The sequence below is a fragment of the Bombus fervidus genome, chromosome 4 (genome assembly GCF_041682495.2).
Source record: "Bombus fervidus isolate BK054 chromosome 4, iyBomFerv1, whole genome shotgun sequence".
Classification (NCBI taxonomy): domain Eukaryota; kingdom Metazoa; phylum Arthropoda; class Insecta; order Hymenoptera; family Apidae; genus Bombus; species Bombus fervidus.
Window position 1 is genome coordinate 10,268,342 of NC_091520.1, and position 16,363 is coordinate 10,284,704.

The window sequence follows — 16,363 nt, forward strand, 5'->3', positions numbered from 1 at the left end:
ATAGATTTTGCAATTAAGATTCCATTAGCAGCGGGACACGCGTGCCACGCGGAATCGTAACGCGAGCTGATGCATCCTGATATCAATCGAACATCAATATACGTGACTTTTCTCGGAAATTTATATTATAAATAATGAATCGTGTACCATTTCTGTAAAATTCATATTTGTTTTACGCATAAAATACAGTGGCTTACGAAAGTATTCAAACATTTACCTTAGACAAATTTTATGCATATATTTTACGTGTTATATAAAATATTAAAAAATTTCATTAGCCGTAGTGAGTACGATTTAAACGACTATTCAAATACCATAATGATATACGACTTTAATCCTCGGTTGTAACATTTGTTTCACGAATTTCGGTAGTCACGTTGAGTCAGCTAGACCCTGTTCAATTTGCAAATAGTCGTTGTTCAAAAAATTGCAGTAATATCGGATCGAAAAAATATGGAAATATACTTTAAACCTCCTATAGTACGTTTCGGTAAAAAAGAGGTTAACAAACAAAACGACATCATTAAAAAAAATTTTTTTTTCATCTGTAAGTTTCGGAAACGAACATCTTTACGAGACAATGCTATAACTTTTTTATGTTGTTACATTTCTCGCTTAAAATCGAGATGGTGCTTTTAAAATGTGATACTCTAAGCTACGATACTCTTAAAAATTGCTTTTCAGTGCATGTTTCAAGAAAGATATTTATTTGACATATTAAAGAAGAGCAAATTTTCATCGACCGAGGATTAATGAAAATTTAAATATCTTCAATGAAAATTCAAATACCTATAACACAGATAATATATTCATAATATGCCTGTTAACACTCAAAAGTTAAACTGCCAGGTCAAATATTTCAAATTCCATTTAAAAATACTTCGTATTATTAATCCTACGTACGAAATTCTTTACAAATCCCTAAGAATAGCCCGTCAACTATAATTTATGTATTCTGATATATGCTAACTAAACCGAGGGCTCGTTGAAAGGGGAGAAAGTGACTGAAAAAAGCGCGCCGGTCGACGACTTTTCGAACGTGGCCGTAAATTCGCATTGAAGGGCGACGTTCCAAAAGGGATTCTAAATTTCCCCGATATTTCCAGTCGGCGTATAAATAGCGAGGATATAAAGGAGGAAAGTTGTTGGATGTGGAAAAAGGGAAAGAAAAGCAAACGGCGCCGAAGCGTTAGAAATCACGACAGAAGGAATCGAATGGGGTGACCCTGTAATCAGGGCGCAATTTAATTTCAATTAACCGCGAACGCAAATGAATCGGTTTATCAGACAGCGAGTGAATCGATCCTCGATTGCACTCCGTCGGCTGCGATCGATAACGAAACTTTCCAGCACTTTCCCTCGGCCCTGGCTCCATTCACCGATTGCAACGTGTACCTTGCACTGCCGATCGTTTAACCTCCCGATTGTCGGTCGGAACGTCCGACCAAAATCAACTTCTACTACTGAACGGAGAGGCAGCTGCGGTAGGAAGTCGTTCTCTCGTTTGTTGGAATCTTTTCGAGGGGAATTCTGTTGACTGTGAAAAGGGGATTGTTATACGTTTCCGTTTTATAAAGAGTCAAATTTATCGAGAAAGAAAAGCGATAAGTTGGAGCCAGGAGGTCCTACGTTTTTATGTATTTTATATTCAATATTAGGTTGTAGCACGTGAGATGTCCGATTTCACGGGGAACCGAACGTATAATACCTCGGGTATAAAAAGTATTTGCATATACCTTTGTCTTCTAATGCACTTCTTTTATGACGATATTAAATCAATTTTATTTTACATCAATTTAGCTGCAAATTTTCCGTAATTAAATACCATCACTCTTTAACCTCGTATCCACAAACATTCTAAGAACCTACATTTCCTTCACAGTTTCCACGAAGGAACCTATTCGATAAAATCACAAGTAAGTCGATTTCTCCTTTGTCCAAGTTCGGTCGGTGCGACGCGATAAACACAACGATGTTCGAATCGAATTACGCCTGACTAGTGATGCGTAATTTCACTTGGATCCGTCTGGCAAGCCGAGGATGGTCGACATACTCTGTATTTACTCGATCGGACGAAGCTAAGAATCACCGAGGATGTAATTAAACGGAACCAAAGGGACGATTAAGAAAACTGAATTGCTTCGGGACGATTGGTGGATAAACGCAGCTTTCCGGGAACACGACGAATGGTCAACAATGGAGACCATTTCGTGGCAAACAAAAGAGCCGTACACGTGGATGAATGCACGAACAATGAACATAGGTTCAGCAGGTTAGTCGGCAATTAGTCCGGTTTCATCTCGATGCCGAGGAATTGCTTAAACAAAAGACGAACGACGAAGTCGCGTAAATATTTCCGGTCTCCCATTGTTCCGGCAACTACGAGGTGTTGGTGGATGAGATTCGAAAGTAGTTTTGTGATTTGCAGAGCGTTGTTCGCAGCGACCGATTTATTATCATTGTTTAAAACCATGGTTTTATAGCTTGATAGAAATTTCTTCTTCTTTTGGTGAAGGAAAATTCATTTGATCTATGTGTGATCGGATTTTTCTTCGCGTAAAACTGATTTCTTAAATGCTACGTTACATCGAATAGAAAAATGATGGATTGCTGTGTTATTTAGGTTACGCCTTTTGTAGAATATTTAACGTAAGATATTATTTAAAAATATCTCTTTCAAAAGAAGAAAATATTTTAAGCGAATAAAATACGTACAATTGACTCTAAATAAAACTTTCAACAAAATAATAATATCAGCTTTCCCATATAAAAAAGCACCATTAAATATTTATTTCAAGATTATCGTCTTAATACACGAGTAAATGGATAAAGAATAAAAGCATCGTCTTAAGAAACGTTCAAACGTATTAGTTTGTGAAAAGTTTGCGGTTTGCGAACTCGTTTTCTTAATTCTAACGAGGTAGAGAGTTTTAAGTAGCGCGTGGATGGAGATGGCCGCGTCTTTTCAACGTTTTATCGTGGGTCGTCTATATTCTAGTCGTCGTCCGGCTGTCTCGGTGAGATTATTTTAATCCCACGATTATCCATCTCTTTATCAAATGCTCGGACTTTATCCTTTAGGCTTATCCGTGCCAGAGGAACCGAATAAATGGCTACCGAAAATGACGAAACGCCCATGGCCGACGGACAAAGAACTTGGTTCGAATCGACTTGCTTCTTTCGCACTTTTATCCGGTTATCGAACTTTTGTATCAACGAAGGATATTGCAAGGTGCGCAAATCGCGATTGGCTTCTTTCCTCGAGAATTGCCTTTGAATCACAGCTTTAGAAAGCTCAGAAGATAAGGAACCGGCTATAGAAGAAATAAATAGATTTTGATAGATTTGCAATGTGTGTAAATAATAATTGGATGAGAAGTGCAGGATTCAAGGAAAATAAATGGATTTCAAAGAGCGTGCTTCTTCCTTCGAGAATTGACTTCGACTCGGAGCCTTAGGAAGTTCAGAGTATACGGAAATAAGTAGGTTTCGAAGATCGTACGATCTTTGTTAGCGCAATCGAAGAAAATGAGGGTGGAGAGTGTCGTGATACGACTTACCAGGTCTTTCAGCTCTTCGAGCTGCCTCCAGCACTTCTTGATGCCCCACGCACTCGTCCGGATTGGAATTCTCAGGGAACAGATCGCATTCCAGATACTCCGGCAAAGTCAGGCCGAACACTTGCAGGAAAAACCCACACCGTTTCTTGGTATCTAAAGAGAAAGTCAAATTCCTTGAGAAATTTATAATAGACTATGTTTACTAAAACTTACAGAAACTGAATTTCATTACCCAGGGATGCGATTAGTATTCAACACTTCATAAAACAAATAACCTATTTCCATAAATTTATTGATCGTACGGAGGCAGCATAAATAATCACAAATTTTTAATTCAATTAAAGAAGATTACTTTTACAGCATCGGTTGCCTCAACGCAATATTAATTCATGGAATTCATTAGCATGACAATGAGCGACTCACATGCAAAATTGTACAGTACAAACTTAGGCGTTTTATTAAAATTATTTGCCAGCATATTATTATTATATGATAGATAGTGTGCAACTATTAACGAACATAGATGTGGAACAAACATCATCAAAATCAAATAATTGGTGAAAGAAGCGTAGTCATCCAAATATAATACAGCCATCGCTGATTAAACAAAGTCTCTCAAGTAATTAACGGTATAAATCGATATTAAATCTGGTCTGACGTGATTTATCTTGAAGAAAGAAAACGGACTGATAACTTACGAAAGCAGAGGCTACGGCAGGGTCGCACCACGTGGCCCCGAGATCCGCATTTCGGCACAAAAACGCTGCATAGAAAGAGGGCGGCCAATTCGTAGCATTTGACGTCGATCACGGCACCATAAAGCTCTAGCTCGTGCTGGGCGTCGCGTTGCCCGAAATTGCCCATGTAATTCGGGAAGATGGTGAAATTATACGGGATCTGAGGGAATCAACAACGAAACGGCACACGTAAATGCGTCTGGCTCACTCCATTTTAATTAGAACGTCCCGACGTACCACTTACCTTCGCGCGTCGTAACTAGCGAGCAAAATTATCATTCCTATCTCTCTCTTTCTCTCGAGGATTTTTCGTCGAAATTTACAGACACGAGTTGAAATGTTTTCAGTTAAATTACTTAGCCCTCTATAAGTTCGCGCGGCTTACAATTTGAAATTATATTAATAGAATTTCTATTATTTAATTTTACTTTAAACGTATACCACTAAGCTCTACGTTATCATCGTGTTATCACCGTACCGATATCAAATAATCTATTTATTGGTTTCTAGTCTCCAAATCGATGTAAGAATTAATTACAACTTTTGTTCTTACCGGCAAATAAAATTCTGTTACAAAACGGTAATTGTCTGATACAATAAAAAAATCTTGCAATTTCTGTAAATAATTTGAGAACTTCTTTTTCCTTAATATTATCGTTTCAAATAACCAAACATTTAAAACTCTGTTCCTCGAATCGCGATTCGAACGAAAGAAAGATTAGTTTCAATTCCGCGCTAAAGAAAGATTAATTTCAAATATTTGCAAAGTGTGAAACAAACGAAAGAGAAATACCATGAACGCGGAGGAGCAGTCCACGATACCTCGAACGTCTTCTACATAACTGAGCATAGATAAAAATACAGCGATCGGACGACACACGTGACATACATTGTTTTAATTCGATTCGACGACTCCGGAGAATCTCGTGGGCGAATTCCATGCGAGCTTATTGGAAATTATTTCCAAGAAAATCACGCACGGCACGTGGACAATCGTTGAACGTGGGAGGCTTACCTTATGGTACCTGCAGAAGGTCACGATTACGGGCAGACACACTCCTGGCGCCGGATTCCTTTCCTCGGTCACCGCTGGAACTCGTTCCGTGAACGTGACCATGTTCGTGTAGATCGTTTTGTTCTCTACTCGTATAAGCGTTTCTGGATACGCTGTAAACCAAATATTTTTTATCAAATAAAATGTTTGTAGTAAGTAAAAGTAATAATACATTGTTTTGTACATTTAACATTTAAGTTGATCCACTATGTGTGTTAATGCAACATTTCATTTTTAATACCTTTTTTTCAAGCAATTTAATATATTGAATTATTTGATTGATTTTTTACGAGTATTAATATTATCACAATTATACGAAGTTTGAAGAAATTGAATTAAATTACATTCTGTTTTTAAATTATAAAAATCTTTCTATCTTCTTGACAATATCTAAATTGCGTAATTTATTTTTCGTAATAATTTTATCTTTATGTAACTCTGAATCATTATTTCACATTTTAGTTGTAAACGAGTCAATATTAATTTATTGAGGGCGTCTGTACACTGTACAAGTACGTACTCTCGTTTCGTTTTGACTGACCCAAGTCCGTACAATTTATGGACCGCGTCGGGTTTCATACGGATGCTTGATACGCCGCGTCGATTATTTCTATTGCGGTCCTGCATATACCTATCGTATTTCACAATGTCCCTCAATGATGACTGATTTTCGTATATTTTGCATTATACACTACACAGTCTAGTTTTAACAATCGTTTTGCAATTAAATACGGCTTCAACAAGTCAGAGAATTGTCAGTAGAAATTTAGTGGAAAGTGAGAATGACAGTGATTTTGATGAAGTAATTATCGACGCATTATTAATTCATTTTGGAAACTTATTTCATGATTTTTAATTTTATTATAATTATTATAATTGTTAATTTTAGGATTCTTTTTGCGAATCATTAAATTAATTCGTAGCAAGCGAGATAGTCCAAAAATCGAGCAACTTTGAACTTCGGAAAGTCTTAGTTTTAAGATCCGACCTCTCATATTCTCTTGGGCGATATTTCACCACGTCTCCTTTGATTAACGCACGTCTAATGGATGCTGCAAGAAAAGTATTGTACGACACGGTTTTCATACGCTCGAGTGCCTTCTGTCATTGTGCACCGCCACGCGCGACACATTACGAGCAACTCTTTCAGGTACTCGAGCAAAACGTGCAATTTTCTTCCATCAACATTCTCGCGGAATAAACTCAAACTTCTTACGTAAACTGATATTTCCCGAAATTAACGCGATTCCACTACACAGTTTTTATTATATCTTCGTCTTCTTTCCATATTAACGTGTAGATTAAACACTACGACTAATTAAAATTAAACAAAAGAATAACGATGACTGGGGAAAAACCGATAGAAAACAACGGGTGCATTGAAGAAAGTTGTACGCGAAGCCAGTGTTGATGTTTGAAAGCAAGTAGCACGCGGGAACTGGGAGCTCTATTGATCTTTCGCTACCACAAAGCTCCTCGTGCTACGTGCTCGTGCATTATACCACCTAACGTCACCAACATTTACGTTTGTCACCGACGATCGTGCAACAACGTTCCACGTTTCATCGGCAATTCATTGCGATTACACTCGCGTACATGTACGTCGTGCCGTTGACAAATGGATACATGATACATTTTAAGTATGATAAAAATGGTGTCTACTTACACTTGAAGTAAATGGTCAGACCTCCGGCGATGATCAACAACGCGACAGCATTGAAGAATACCTGCACGAATCTGAAGCGCAGGCTGCCGTTAGTCACATAATGTCTGCTGGTCATGTCACTGATTATCTGAAAACGATTTGAGGGAAACTATTGTAGTTGGCGTTAATGGTTTTGGATTTTTCAAACTTATTTAGGTAGAAGTAATAGAGCTTTAGTTTCTTAGATTAATTCTTGTCTATATAATGGTCATAAAAGCCACCATGATATTAACGATGATAATTAAAACAACGGTAGTAAACTTTTCTTAAACTTAATCACAACTTTGAAAACTAATTTCTTTACCCAATTTGTGGACAACTTTTTGTATATCTTTTTATAAGCAAGCTATAGCATGAAACATAATTTCATATTAAACTTGTTTTATATGAAATTTCTTACTAATTTTTATTTTAAAAACTTACATCGATACGAAAGTGGCCAAAACAGCGAGATCACTAGTTTCCACGATATAAGAAATTGTTCACAAAAGGATAGAAATTATGCAAATTATCAAATCAATCTCACTCTTTTCAAATCATTACCCTAAGCTCTCCCATTCAATCCTATCGATCGTTTCAATCAAATAGTCTTCCATAATCCAGATATTCAATTTTCATCTACGATCCACGTATCCCAGTTTTCATAAAAAAACGAAAATCTAGATAGTCATACAGAAAGAGAATGATTTCGATGTGATGGACTAGAACGACAAGGGAAAGGCTGACTCGTCGTCGCTTACATAATTCCCTGGAAGTATATCGGGTGCACGAATGGAGGGAAATTAGCCAGCGATGTCTGCCGAGCGTACCATGCTCGCAACAGATCCGTATTTGAGGAGTCAACGCACACTGACTACATGTTGGTACGCACTAGTCGACCCTCTGGCACCAAATATCGATTATTATTTCCTCACAGTCCTATCGCACCGGCGAACGACAAATTACGTTCGTTGACAAACCCGACTCGCCGAATTCCTCGTCGCTTTTTAACTTCGTTCGACCTCCGTTCCCATGAAATTTCCATTTCGACGCACGAAAAAGCGACCTTATCATCCTTCACTCGCCGGTAATTGCATTAGAAACTTTTTCACAGTCGTGATTTTTTATTTGAAGTGGTTGTGATGTAAAAAATGGTTGGTTTTATAGGTGGGAGGAGCTGGAGGATATTCGGCGGAATTAATTTTAACGATCGTACAAAGAGCTTCGTTGGTCTTAATTTTAGTGCAGTAAACGTTTTTGCGTTGTTACTTTTTAATGTCCTTTGATATACGCAGAATAAATGGCATTAGAGTTTCGTAATATCGAGTTCCACTATGTGATTTACTATGGGAAACTCATTCGTGATTAAAATGCATTAATTCCATTCTTTATACTCTTTTATAATGTGTAAAACAGTACACGCTACTACACAAGCAAACAGACAGAAGAACGTGAAACGCTATCGTAAAAATAACGTGTTTAAGTAGATTCAGTCGCCACCACACAGTCGTGCCCTAGTCAGGCGCGCTTTAGTCAGACACATTCTACTTAGACGCATTTCTTAGACGCATAGTTATACGATTTTTATTTTCGATTGTTATGTAATGTTATATTTATCGGATGCCTAAACACTCTCTTTCTATGTATTTTTATATTTAGAGTACATAATTCTGGAAAAGTTTAGAATCACTTCTCGGTTATATTTAAACCGAATCTGCAACATTGAAGTCAGTTAATTTCGTTTATTAATTTTGTCGAACTATCGATCAATGCTACAGACATCAATAACGATTTCCTTCGTTTGTTTCCTTCACTGTATGTAAATGCAGTGTCACAATGACATAATAAACATCGCGTTTTTACCTTTCATCGAAACATCTCATTAACGATACGGAAAATTCCATGAAGTCATTTATTTTCAATAAAGCTAATCGACGAAGAGCAGAACGCGAAACGACAAACCAACAAGCGAAGCAATTAAAATGGTAGACTGTCGGTTTCATAAACGTTGCATCGACTCGCACCTGTCCTGGAAATTTTCGCGAATATTATCTGGGCTTACTGCTATTTTCGGCGTTAATAACGGCCGCCGGTGTTCGATGTAAAGTGATATCAGCCTGAGTTCGATACCGGCTCCCGACATTTCCAACCGCTATCGAGCACATAACTCGGAAAGAACACGCGGCCGTTTCTCCGATTCCGAACAAAAGGAACAAATGACGCGAGTTATCGATCCCCATGGAAACGCACGATCCCGCGTTCATTTATTCCGGCCATCGCGTTAACCCGCCGCGATCATCACTGATATCGTTCGCGAAAACACATTGAAATTCCCATATCAAGGCGATTACGTGTGACCTCCATCTCATTCTGAGTTTTAATCACGTTTTAATCTTGTGTTTCGAGAATGATTTTCGATAAAATTACAAAATATCTAAACCTCTTGTATAATAGCTTATCAGACAGTATTTTTTACGAGTCAAATATTCAGCCGAGTTTGAAACTTGACAACAATCGTAGAATTTCGATTGTTTTATTACTTTTCGACGTTGGTAAAGAACTTATCCAATTTAACTTTTTACTAAATTTATGCAAGAGGGATTATTAGACGAGGCAATTTGTAATTTATGGTTCATAAAATATCACTAACAATACAGAAACCAGTTCTGACCCTCAACTGATGTCAGCGAACGATACGAGCAGTACACAACAATCTAATTTAACTTGCTTAATTCTACAATATTTCATGATAATTTGTACTTCGTGTCTTTCCATTCCCACGAGGATCGATGGACGCTACATCTATAGTATTTATCGTATACAGTATGCAACGCGAATTAAAATTAAAGTGATGTAACTGAAATCCAGGCCGAAGTTTTACAATTACTCATGACCCAAGTTATTCATGTCAAGTAATTCATGCCAAGTTCCCCGCTCGAAGTTTAAATATGATATTTCAAGATTACACAGACGATCTATTTACTTCGCTCTACCATAGAGCTTAACCAAAAGGGCTACAGAAGGAGTAAACGACAAACTTTCATCATCTTCGATCCTTCGGCAATTCAATCTCCGCGCAACCAGGGCCAGCTTCCGGGTGACCAATTAAACCGAATTGACTTCAAACGTTTCCGGCTTTCTGCAACGTGTCAACATGCTCGCTTTGGAGTCGACGCTGGCCTTCAAATCCGCGCTTGGCCGAGCGTACGAGCCTTCAGAAATCGTTTGACCCTTAATTCCGCGCGTATATCTCTCCATATCGGTCTTCCTTCCTCTTGCATCCTCCCTCTTCCTCACGCTCTCTATCCATCCGTTCGACGTTACGTAACAACAGCGTGGGAAACGAACGCAATCGATAAACGACGGAGCGCGAAAGAATTAATCGTGCCGTTTTCGCCGTTACGTAACGGGGTTTCGTATCTGCGCATTGAAAACGTCCCCGGGCCGCTTACCTTGTGATGCAAGGAGCCGTTGTTACCACCGTGAACTCTGACGATCGCCTGCAGGCTCGCTGGTGTGCTGGTCGATTTGGTGATCGTTCGACCGGACGAACTGTCCGGCTCCGACACCAGTGCTCTATCTGAAAATTCCATCAGAAATTTTCATTAACATGAGCAGGATCGTTGACAAGGGCGACAGAGGCGGTTAGGAGACGAGGATATGTTATAACGTGCTCTTTCTGTTAAACGAAAGACTGGATTCGTGTCACGTAGAAGCCTCGCGACGGCTCGCTTTTGTAACAAACGAGCCGGTGCAATTGAATAGGAGGTAGGGGGAAATGACACGAGTACCAGGATGATTAATTGAGATCGATTTTTAAGAGGAGTGAGTCATTTCGCTTTTTTTCCCTCTCTCTCCTTTTGGTTGTAATTAATTCGTTGAGTTCGATACGGAGGAATATTGGAACGAAATGTTTGAACAGTAGAAATTCACACAGAAAAGACGTGATTTGTCAGAGATGTAAAATAGGTTCGAACGATCGGTGGAACTGCTTCTAATAAACGTGTTAGATAGGTGGAGTTAGTTTGGAAAATCGCGTGGATTTGTTACGTTAACGGAACTAAACGACGCGAAACGTGCGATTAAGACGCGTCACGTAGTGCTTGGCATCGGTTACATGACTCGATCTATCACCAACCGTACTCGCTACGAAATTTCTCAAATATCGGTCATAGCTCGGTTAAGTATGCTGCTAAATTCCGAAAGCTCAATCTATTTCTTTCGTTTGAAGCGCCAAATACAACTTCAACGTCCACTATCTCTTGAAATAAAAAATTCAAGTTTACTTCCAAGTTCTATTTGTTTAATCCATTCGAAGCCGATCGCTAACTAAAAAAGGGAAAGTAGAAATTTTGATGTTCCTGATAGAGGACTATCCATTTTCTTCTCTATCTTGAAATTAATGGTACTTTTTAATTTCATACAATATTCTGCGCATTTCGCAATTTTTCCAACTGGCAAGGATAACGCGAATTTCTTCATATGACGTATATAGGTGAGCAAATAATTTACCTTTGTTTGAATTAATAAATATTTTGAATAAATTAAAACACAGTGACCGTCAAACGATAAAATTTAAATCTATTTCTTTTATCACAACAATCGTCAAATTCATTTTTACCTGGTACTTTTCCGTATTTATGGGGTAAAAGAGGAGCCTCCATGGTCTTGCTGGTATAACTAGGCGAGCTAGTCTGACTGAAGCTATCCGAAGAAACATTGCTGTCCTGTCGAACGCTGATAGGCTTTGGTACGGAGCTCTGTGAGATCGCGCTCAGGGGTGGCGGAAGGTTCGTCTGTGTCGCCTTCGGTAGCTTTTCCAATTTTTCGCAGTTCCTTTCCTTCCTCAGATTGTGCTGCAAAATATTCCTGACCCTATCCATCTCCGGCTCGTGTTTCCCGCGCGGTCCCGTTTCCGCGGATTTCTGCTCCTCGTACCTGATTTTGGTGAAAGAAAAATGTATTTGAACGAGGTCTTTTAGTCTTCTTTTCGCAATGTTCGAAATACAGGGGGAACACGACAAATGGATGAGGCTGAGATTTTGTAGAATGTATGTATGTAAGAATCTTTTATAGGGCGTGGAAAATAGCGCAAAATCGTCGAGAGGGAAAGATACCAGAAAATAATTCGGAACGTTATAAAATCCTTTGAAATACCGTTGCAATATCCTAGAGATTTACGACTCAAGTTAGGATCTTAAGTAATATTGTCGAAAGATCTTAAAATATCCTTCTACTTATTTCGAACTTTAGAAATAATTAGAACCGTTATATATCTTTTTAAATACCGTTGCAACATTTCGAAAGCGTCCGACACACGTTAATGCTTTAAACAATATTATTGGCAAATTTTAAAATATCTTCTTCTCGTTGGGAACCTTGATTACAAGCTTATAAAAATATTGAGAACAATCTATCTAGTTTAAGAAGTAGCTCCACGTTTATCGTCAGGAACTAAACATCGTTATACGATTCTCTGAATTCGATTCTCTACAACCTCGGGTGTTTTTCAAACTTATAAAGTCTGCAAGTACTTACCTGCCGATAGATCTCTCCTTGTTCGCTCTGAGGTGATCGTCCTCCTCGTATAGTCGTCTCTCAAGCTTTCTGGAGGCAGCCTGAAGCTCTTCGAACTTGCATCTTTTCTCTGCTTCGCGATGCAACCTCACCAGGGCTGCAAACTTCGTCTCGTCGTCCTGCAGGGCCTCCCTCCGGGACATAGCAATTTTCTCCCGAGACTTTCTGTCTGCAGTTTCCTTGCAGCCTTCCTTCCCCGTCTTCGACGACTGAAGCCTGTCGAACAAACGAACGAGCAACGATCGTGAGCTCGTAAGGGAGTGAAAAAGTTGGCGAACGAGAAAGGCATGTAGGGTGGATTACGGTCGATTAAATTAGCCCCGTAAGTTCCATCGTCGTTTGATTTATTAAAAAAGTGCCCCGCAGAGTTCTCTTGAGTGGTGATGTATGTTTTCTCCGCCACCCCTTTGATGTCTCGCCAGCCTTTAACAAACCATCGCTCCCCTTTTTGTTTCGTAACAAGTACGAAAGGGAGCGAGGTATTCTAAACCGGAGTTCGTAATAACGAAATGAGGGCAAAGGTGTTCGCGAGAAGTAGAATTCTATTAAACTCCGGTGCTAAGAATGGAAGGAAGTCTGAATTAACGACGTCACCGTCTTGTTTCTTCTTTGTATTTCACTTGTTTGTGTTCGCATAAATTTTTTAATTCTGCACCAAATTTGTATGTAAACATTAATAGCTGTACCTTGTAAATTGTAACCTTTGTAAGAGAAATCGTAACTATTTTTTACATCATCAGTGAAATTTGTTTGACGTAGTAATTCTCTTATTTAAGAATCCTCTCTTCCGTTTCCATAAAAAAAAAAAATTATAATCATATTTGCATTTGCGAGGGCAAAAATCGACCCAACAGAAACTGATTTATCTTTTACTAACTTTTTTTAACCTCTACCATCGTGGAAATTTCGGTTAACGAGTTAATATTTTCTTATGAACCATTTTCCGTCGTCAAACTGCAATATCTATCCGTCAGGTGTACTAAAATTGTAAAGAAGCGGTCGACGTTCCCTCGAAATGCGGAGGATGCTTTTATCCTCATCCTCCGGAACACTAAAACGCACGTGGCGAGCGAGCAGAGTATTAGGGACGTTTACGACCACGGCAGATCGTTTCGACGAAACGTCTACTCGAACGCAGAGATAGAGTCGAAGCTCACGCTTCGTTTAGTCTGTCGCGAGCGTAATCGGCCGTAGCGTCTCGACGCTAATTCCTCTGCCTCGAACACGCTCGTCTGTATCATTCGTGGCTAGAAAGTTTGCCAATTGCAGTGGAAGGAATGCGAGTTTGACTAGTTTATAATGTAACAGAAACACTTTTCTGTGATATGATATTAAAAACGTTATTTTTTATTATTTTATCATTTTTGAAATATGACGTTGAAATGATCGTATTTACAACACAGCCATCTATATGTATAGATCAAGGAAGGAGCGAGAAGAGCAAAAAATATTGAGCAAAAATGAAATCCCTAAACAAACAACAGATAATTTGACAAATGGCCAATTGGAGATATTTTATAAATTAGATATTATACAAATAAATAAGATATTTTATGAATTCTTCCACATACTGTGACTGAAGAAAGTACTTGAACACTATAGCATTTATTATAGCACAAACATACGAATTAATTAATTAGTCACCTGTTTAGTTAATACTAATTAGTTAGGATCAAGTATTACATTTTGCTGAAAGACTTCTTCATTGAGAAATTTGTATAGCCATTGTAAAACGTCTCTCAAATATAGTAGCTTCACGTACGTTCTACCGTACGCGAACGCTTTCCAACGATGTAATTGCTTACTGTCATTCACGAAGAAACACTGAGATTCTTCCTTCTACTTGGAAATATTAGCTTCATTTTGGAATTCGCGTTGTTGCACGCGTGCAACAAAGTTTCCTAACGTGATTTCGCCGGGGTGACACGGTGACATAGTTTAGGGCGAACCAACGTTACGTGGAACGAGGGGAATTTCATTGGAAGCTCGGCTCTGACGCGTGGGTAGGTTAAAAGGAAAGAAAATCGCTGGATGATGCGAGGTTAGAAATGATATTTTGAGAGACAATTTAGGGGTTCGGAGGAAAAATGATGAAACTTTTAATTTGAGGAAATTGCGAGTAAAGACAAATTTTAGAAAATTTGAAAAAATTTGTATTAAAAAAAAAATAAAAGAAAACCGGATTAAGTATCTTAGCAACAAAAATTTATAACGGGATTCTTTGGATAAATCTGAATTTTATACATATATTATTTGCTATAATCATCTCGCTGCCGAAAAAGCTGATATGCTCTCGCACCTCTTTCCCACTAATCCTCCCGATTATCATCAATAATTGACTGATTAAGTGCACAAATGGAAATCAATTCGATGCTTCTTGCTTATTTGATTAACTATATTATGATATGAAAAGGCACATACATTGATATAAAATTTAAATCCCTCCACCCCTCCTTTGGCATTCTCATCTACGAATCGCATCAATTTCTCTCACCTGTTATTCTGCACATTCGCCCCCTGTCTCTGTCTTCCTTCTCTAGCCTGATCCTTGAACTTCGACTCGGCGCTCTTCACGATTCTCTCGTGCAACCTCTTCTCTAAATCTTTCGACGCCTTCTGCAACTCTTCGAAATTGGACTTCTCATTCGGGTTGCAATCCTCCTCAAAATTCGCCTTGTCGAAGTCCGCCACAAAATCGTTCTCCTCATTATTATTTTGCGCCTCCTTGCTGCTAAAATTCAACGTATATTCTTGGTTGTCCGGTTGATCCTGAGCCTGCAACGGACCCAGATCGATTAACTTCTCGTTGTTCGTATCGTGAGTCCAAGAAGAGGATAAAATCGACGAAGAAGGTAGAGTTGGATCGCTGGCTTTCCGTCGATTCATCTGACCCTCCTGTCTCGTCGGCAGTTGTATCGGGATCGGTTTCTCGTTTTTGCTTCGTTTTGGGATTGCTGGCGGCCGCAGTGGTATCGGTGGCGGAGCAACCTGCGGGATCAACAAGTTCCTCGATAGAGTTCCCTCCGTGCTCCCTTTGTTCTACTCGATTGAACTGCTATCCCTCGAGGATGCAGATAACGAAGAGCGAAAGCTGTGCGTTTCGTCTTTTTCAACTTGCATGCAAAACCGAAAAAGCGGAAGTTATACGCAACTTTTCATTTCTCTTAATTATAACTAACTTTATATCTTGGTTTTGCAGCTGAACGTGTGATTTTCATTGCGTTGAAAATTTGAAGAATATGATCATGCGGTATTAAAGATATTGAAACGCTGCTTGCCTTAATGATCATTAGACTACGGATTTTTATGCAAATTCATATTTCTATGATCGCGATGAAACAAAATGAAATCTAAACAGAAGTTCCATTTAATCGTTAAATATAACAAGTACTATACTTTGGATGTTTCATATATTTGTGCATTAGTACGTTATATGTGCTCTGTTAACTCTTGTACATTCTTTTTTCTCATAAATGAGTAAAAATTCACAGTCTAATGATTAATATATATTCGGCTTTCATAAAACTTCCGGTTCTCTCAGCTATTTTTAAAAAGACTTATATCTTTGGACCTGTTAGGTCGTCTTCACACAAAGTTTGGCTGTTAAACCCCAAGTTATCCAGCAACCAGTAAAAAAGGAGGAAAATTGTAAAGAACAATGGAAAGTGTCGTGTTAAAAATACTTGCAACTAGACTATATAGCTCCGTGTATCCGTGTGTGGTGTATATATGTAGATGGTGTGCGTGTGGT

The 16,363-nt window shown here is 38.6% G+C and overlaps 1 protein-coding gene across 1 annotated transcript in view; it reads right to left on the minus strand.

Moving 5' to 3' along the window:
• LOC139986954 (uncharacterized) overlaps positions 1-16,363 on the minus strand; it is a 41,705-nt gene that overhangs the window by 5,359 nt on the left and 19,983 nt on the right. The window contains exons 4-11 of the mRNA XM_072002734.1: positions 15,107-15,600; positions 12,574-12,828; positions 11,657-11,973; positions 10,488-10,615; positions 7,018-7,144; positions 5,313-5,464; positions 4,259-4,457; positions 3,561-3,713 (exon numbers count right to left, since the gene is read on the minus strand). Coding sequence (XP_071858835.1) covers positions 3,561-3,713; positions 4,259-4,457; positions 5,313-5,464; positions 7,018-7,144; positions 10,488-10,615; positions 11,657-11,973; positions 12,574-12,828; positions 15,107-15,600 — 1,825 coding nt within the window. The remainder of the gene's footprint in view (positions 1-3,560; positions 3,714-4,258; positions 4,458-5,312; positions 5,465-7,017; positions 7,145-10,487; positions 10,616-11,656; positions 11,974-12,573; positions 12,829-15,106; positions 15,601-16,363) is intronic.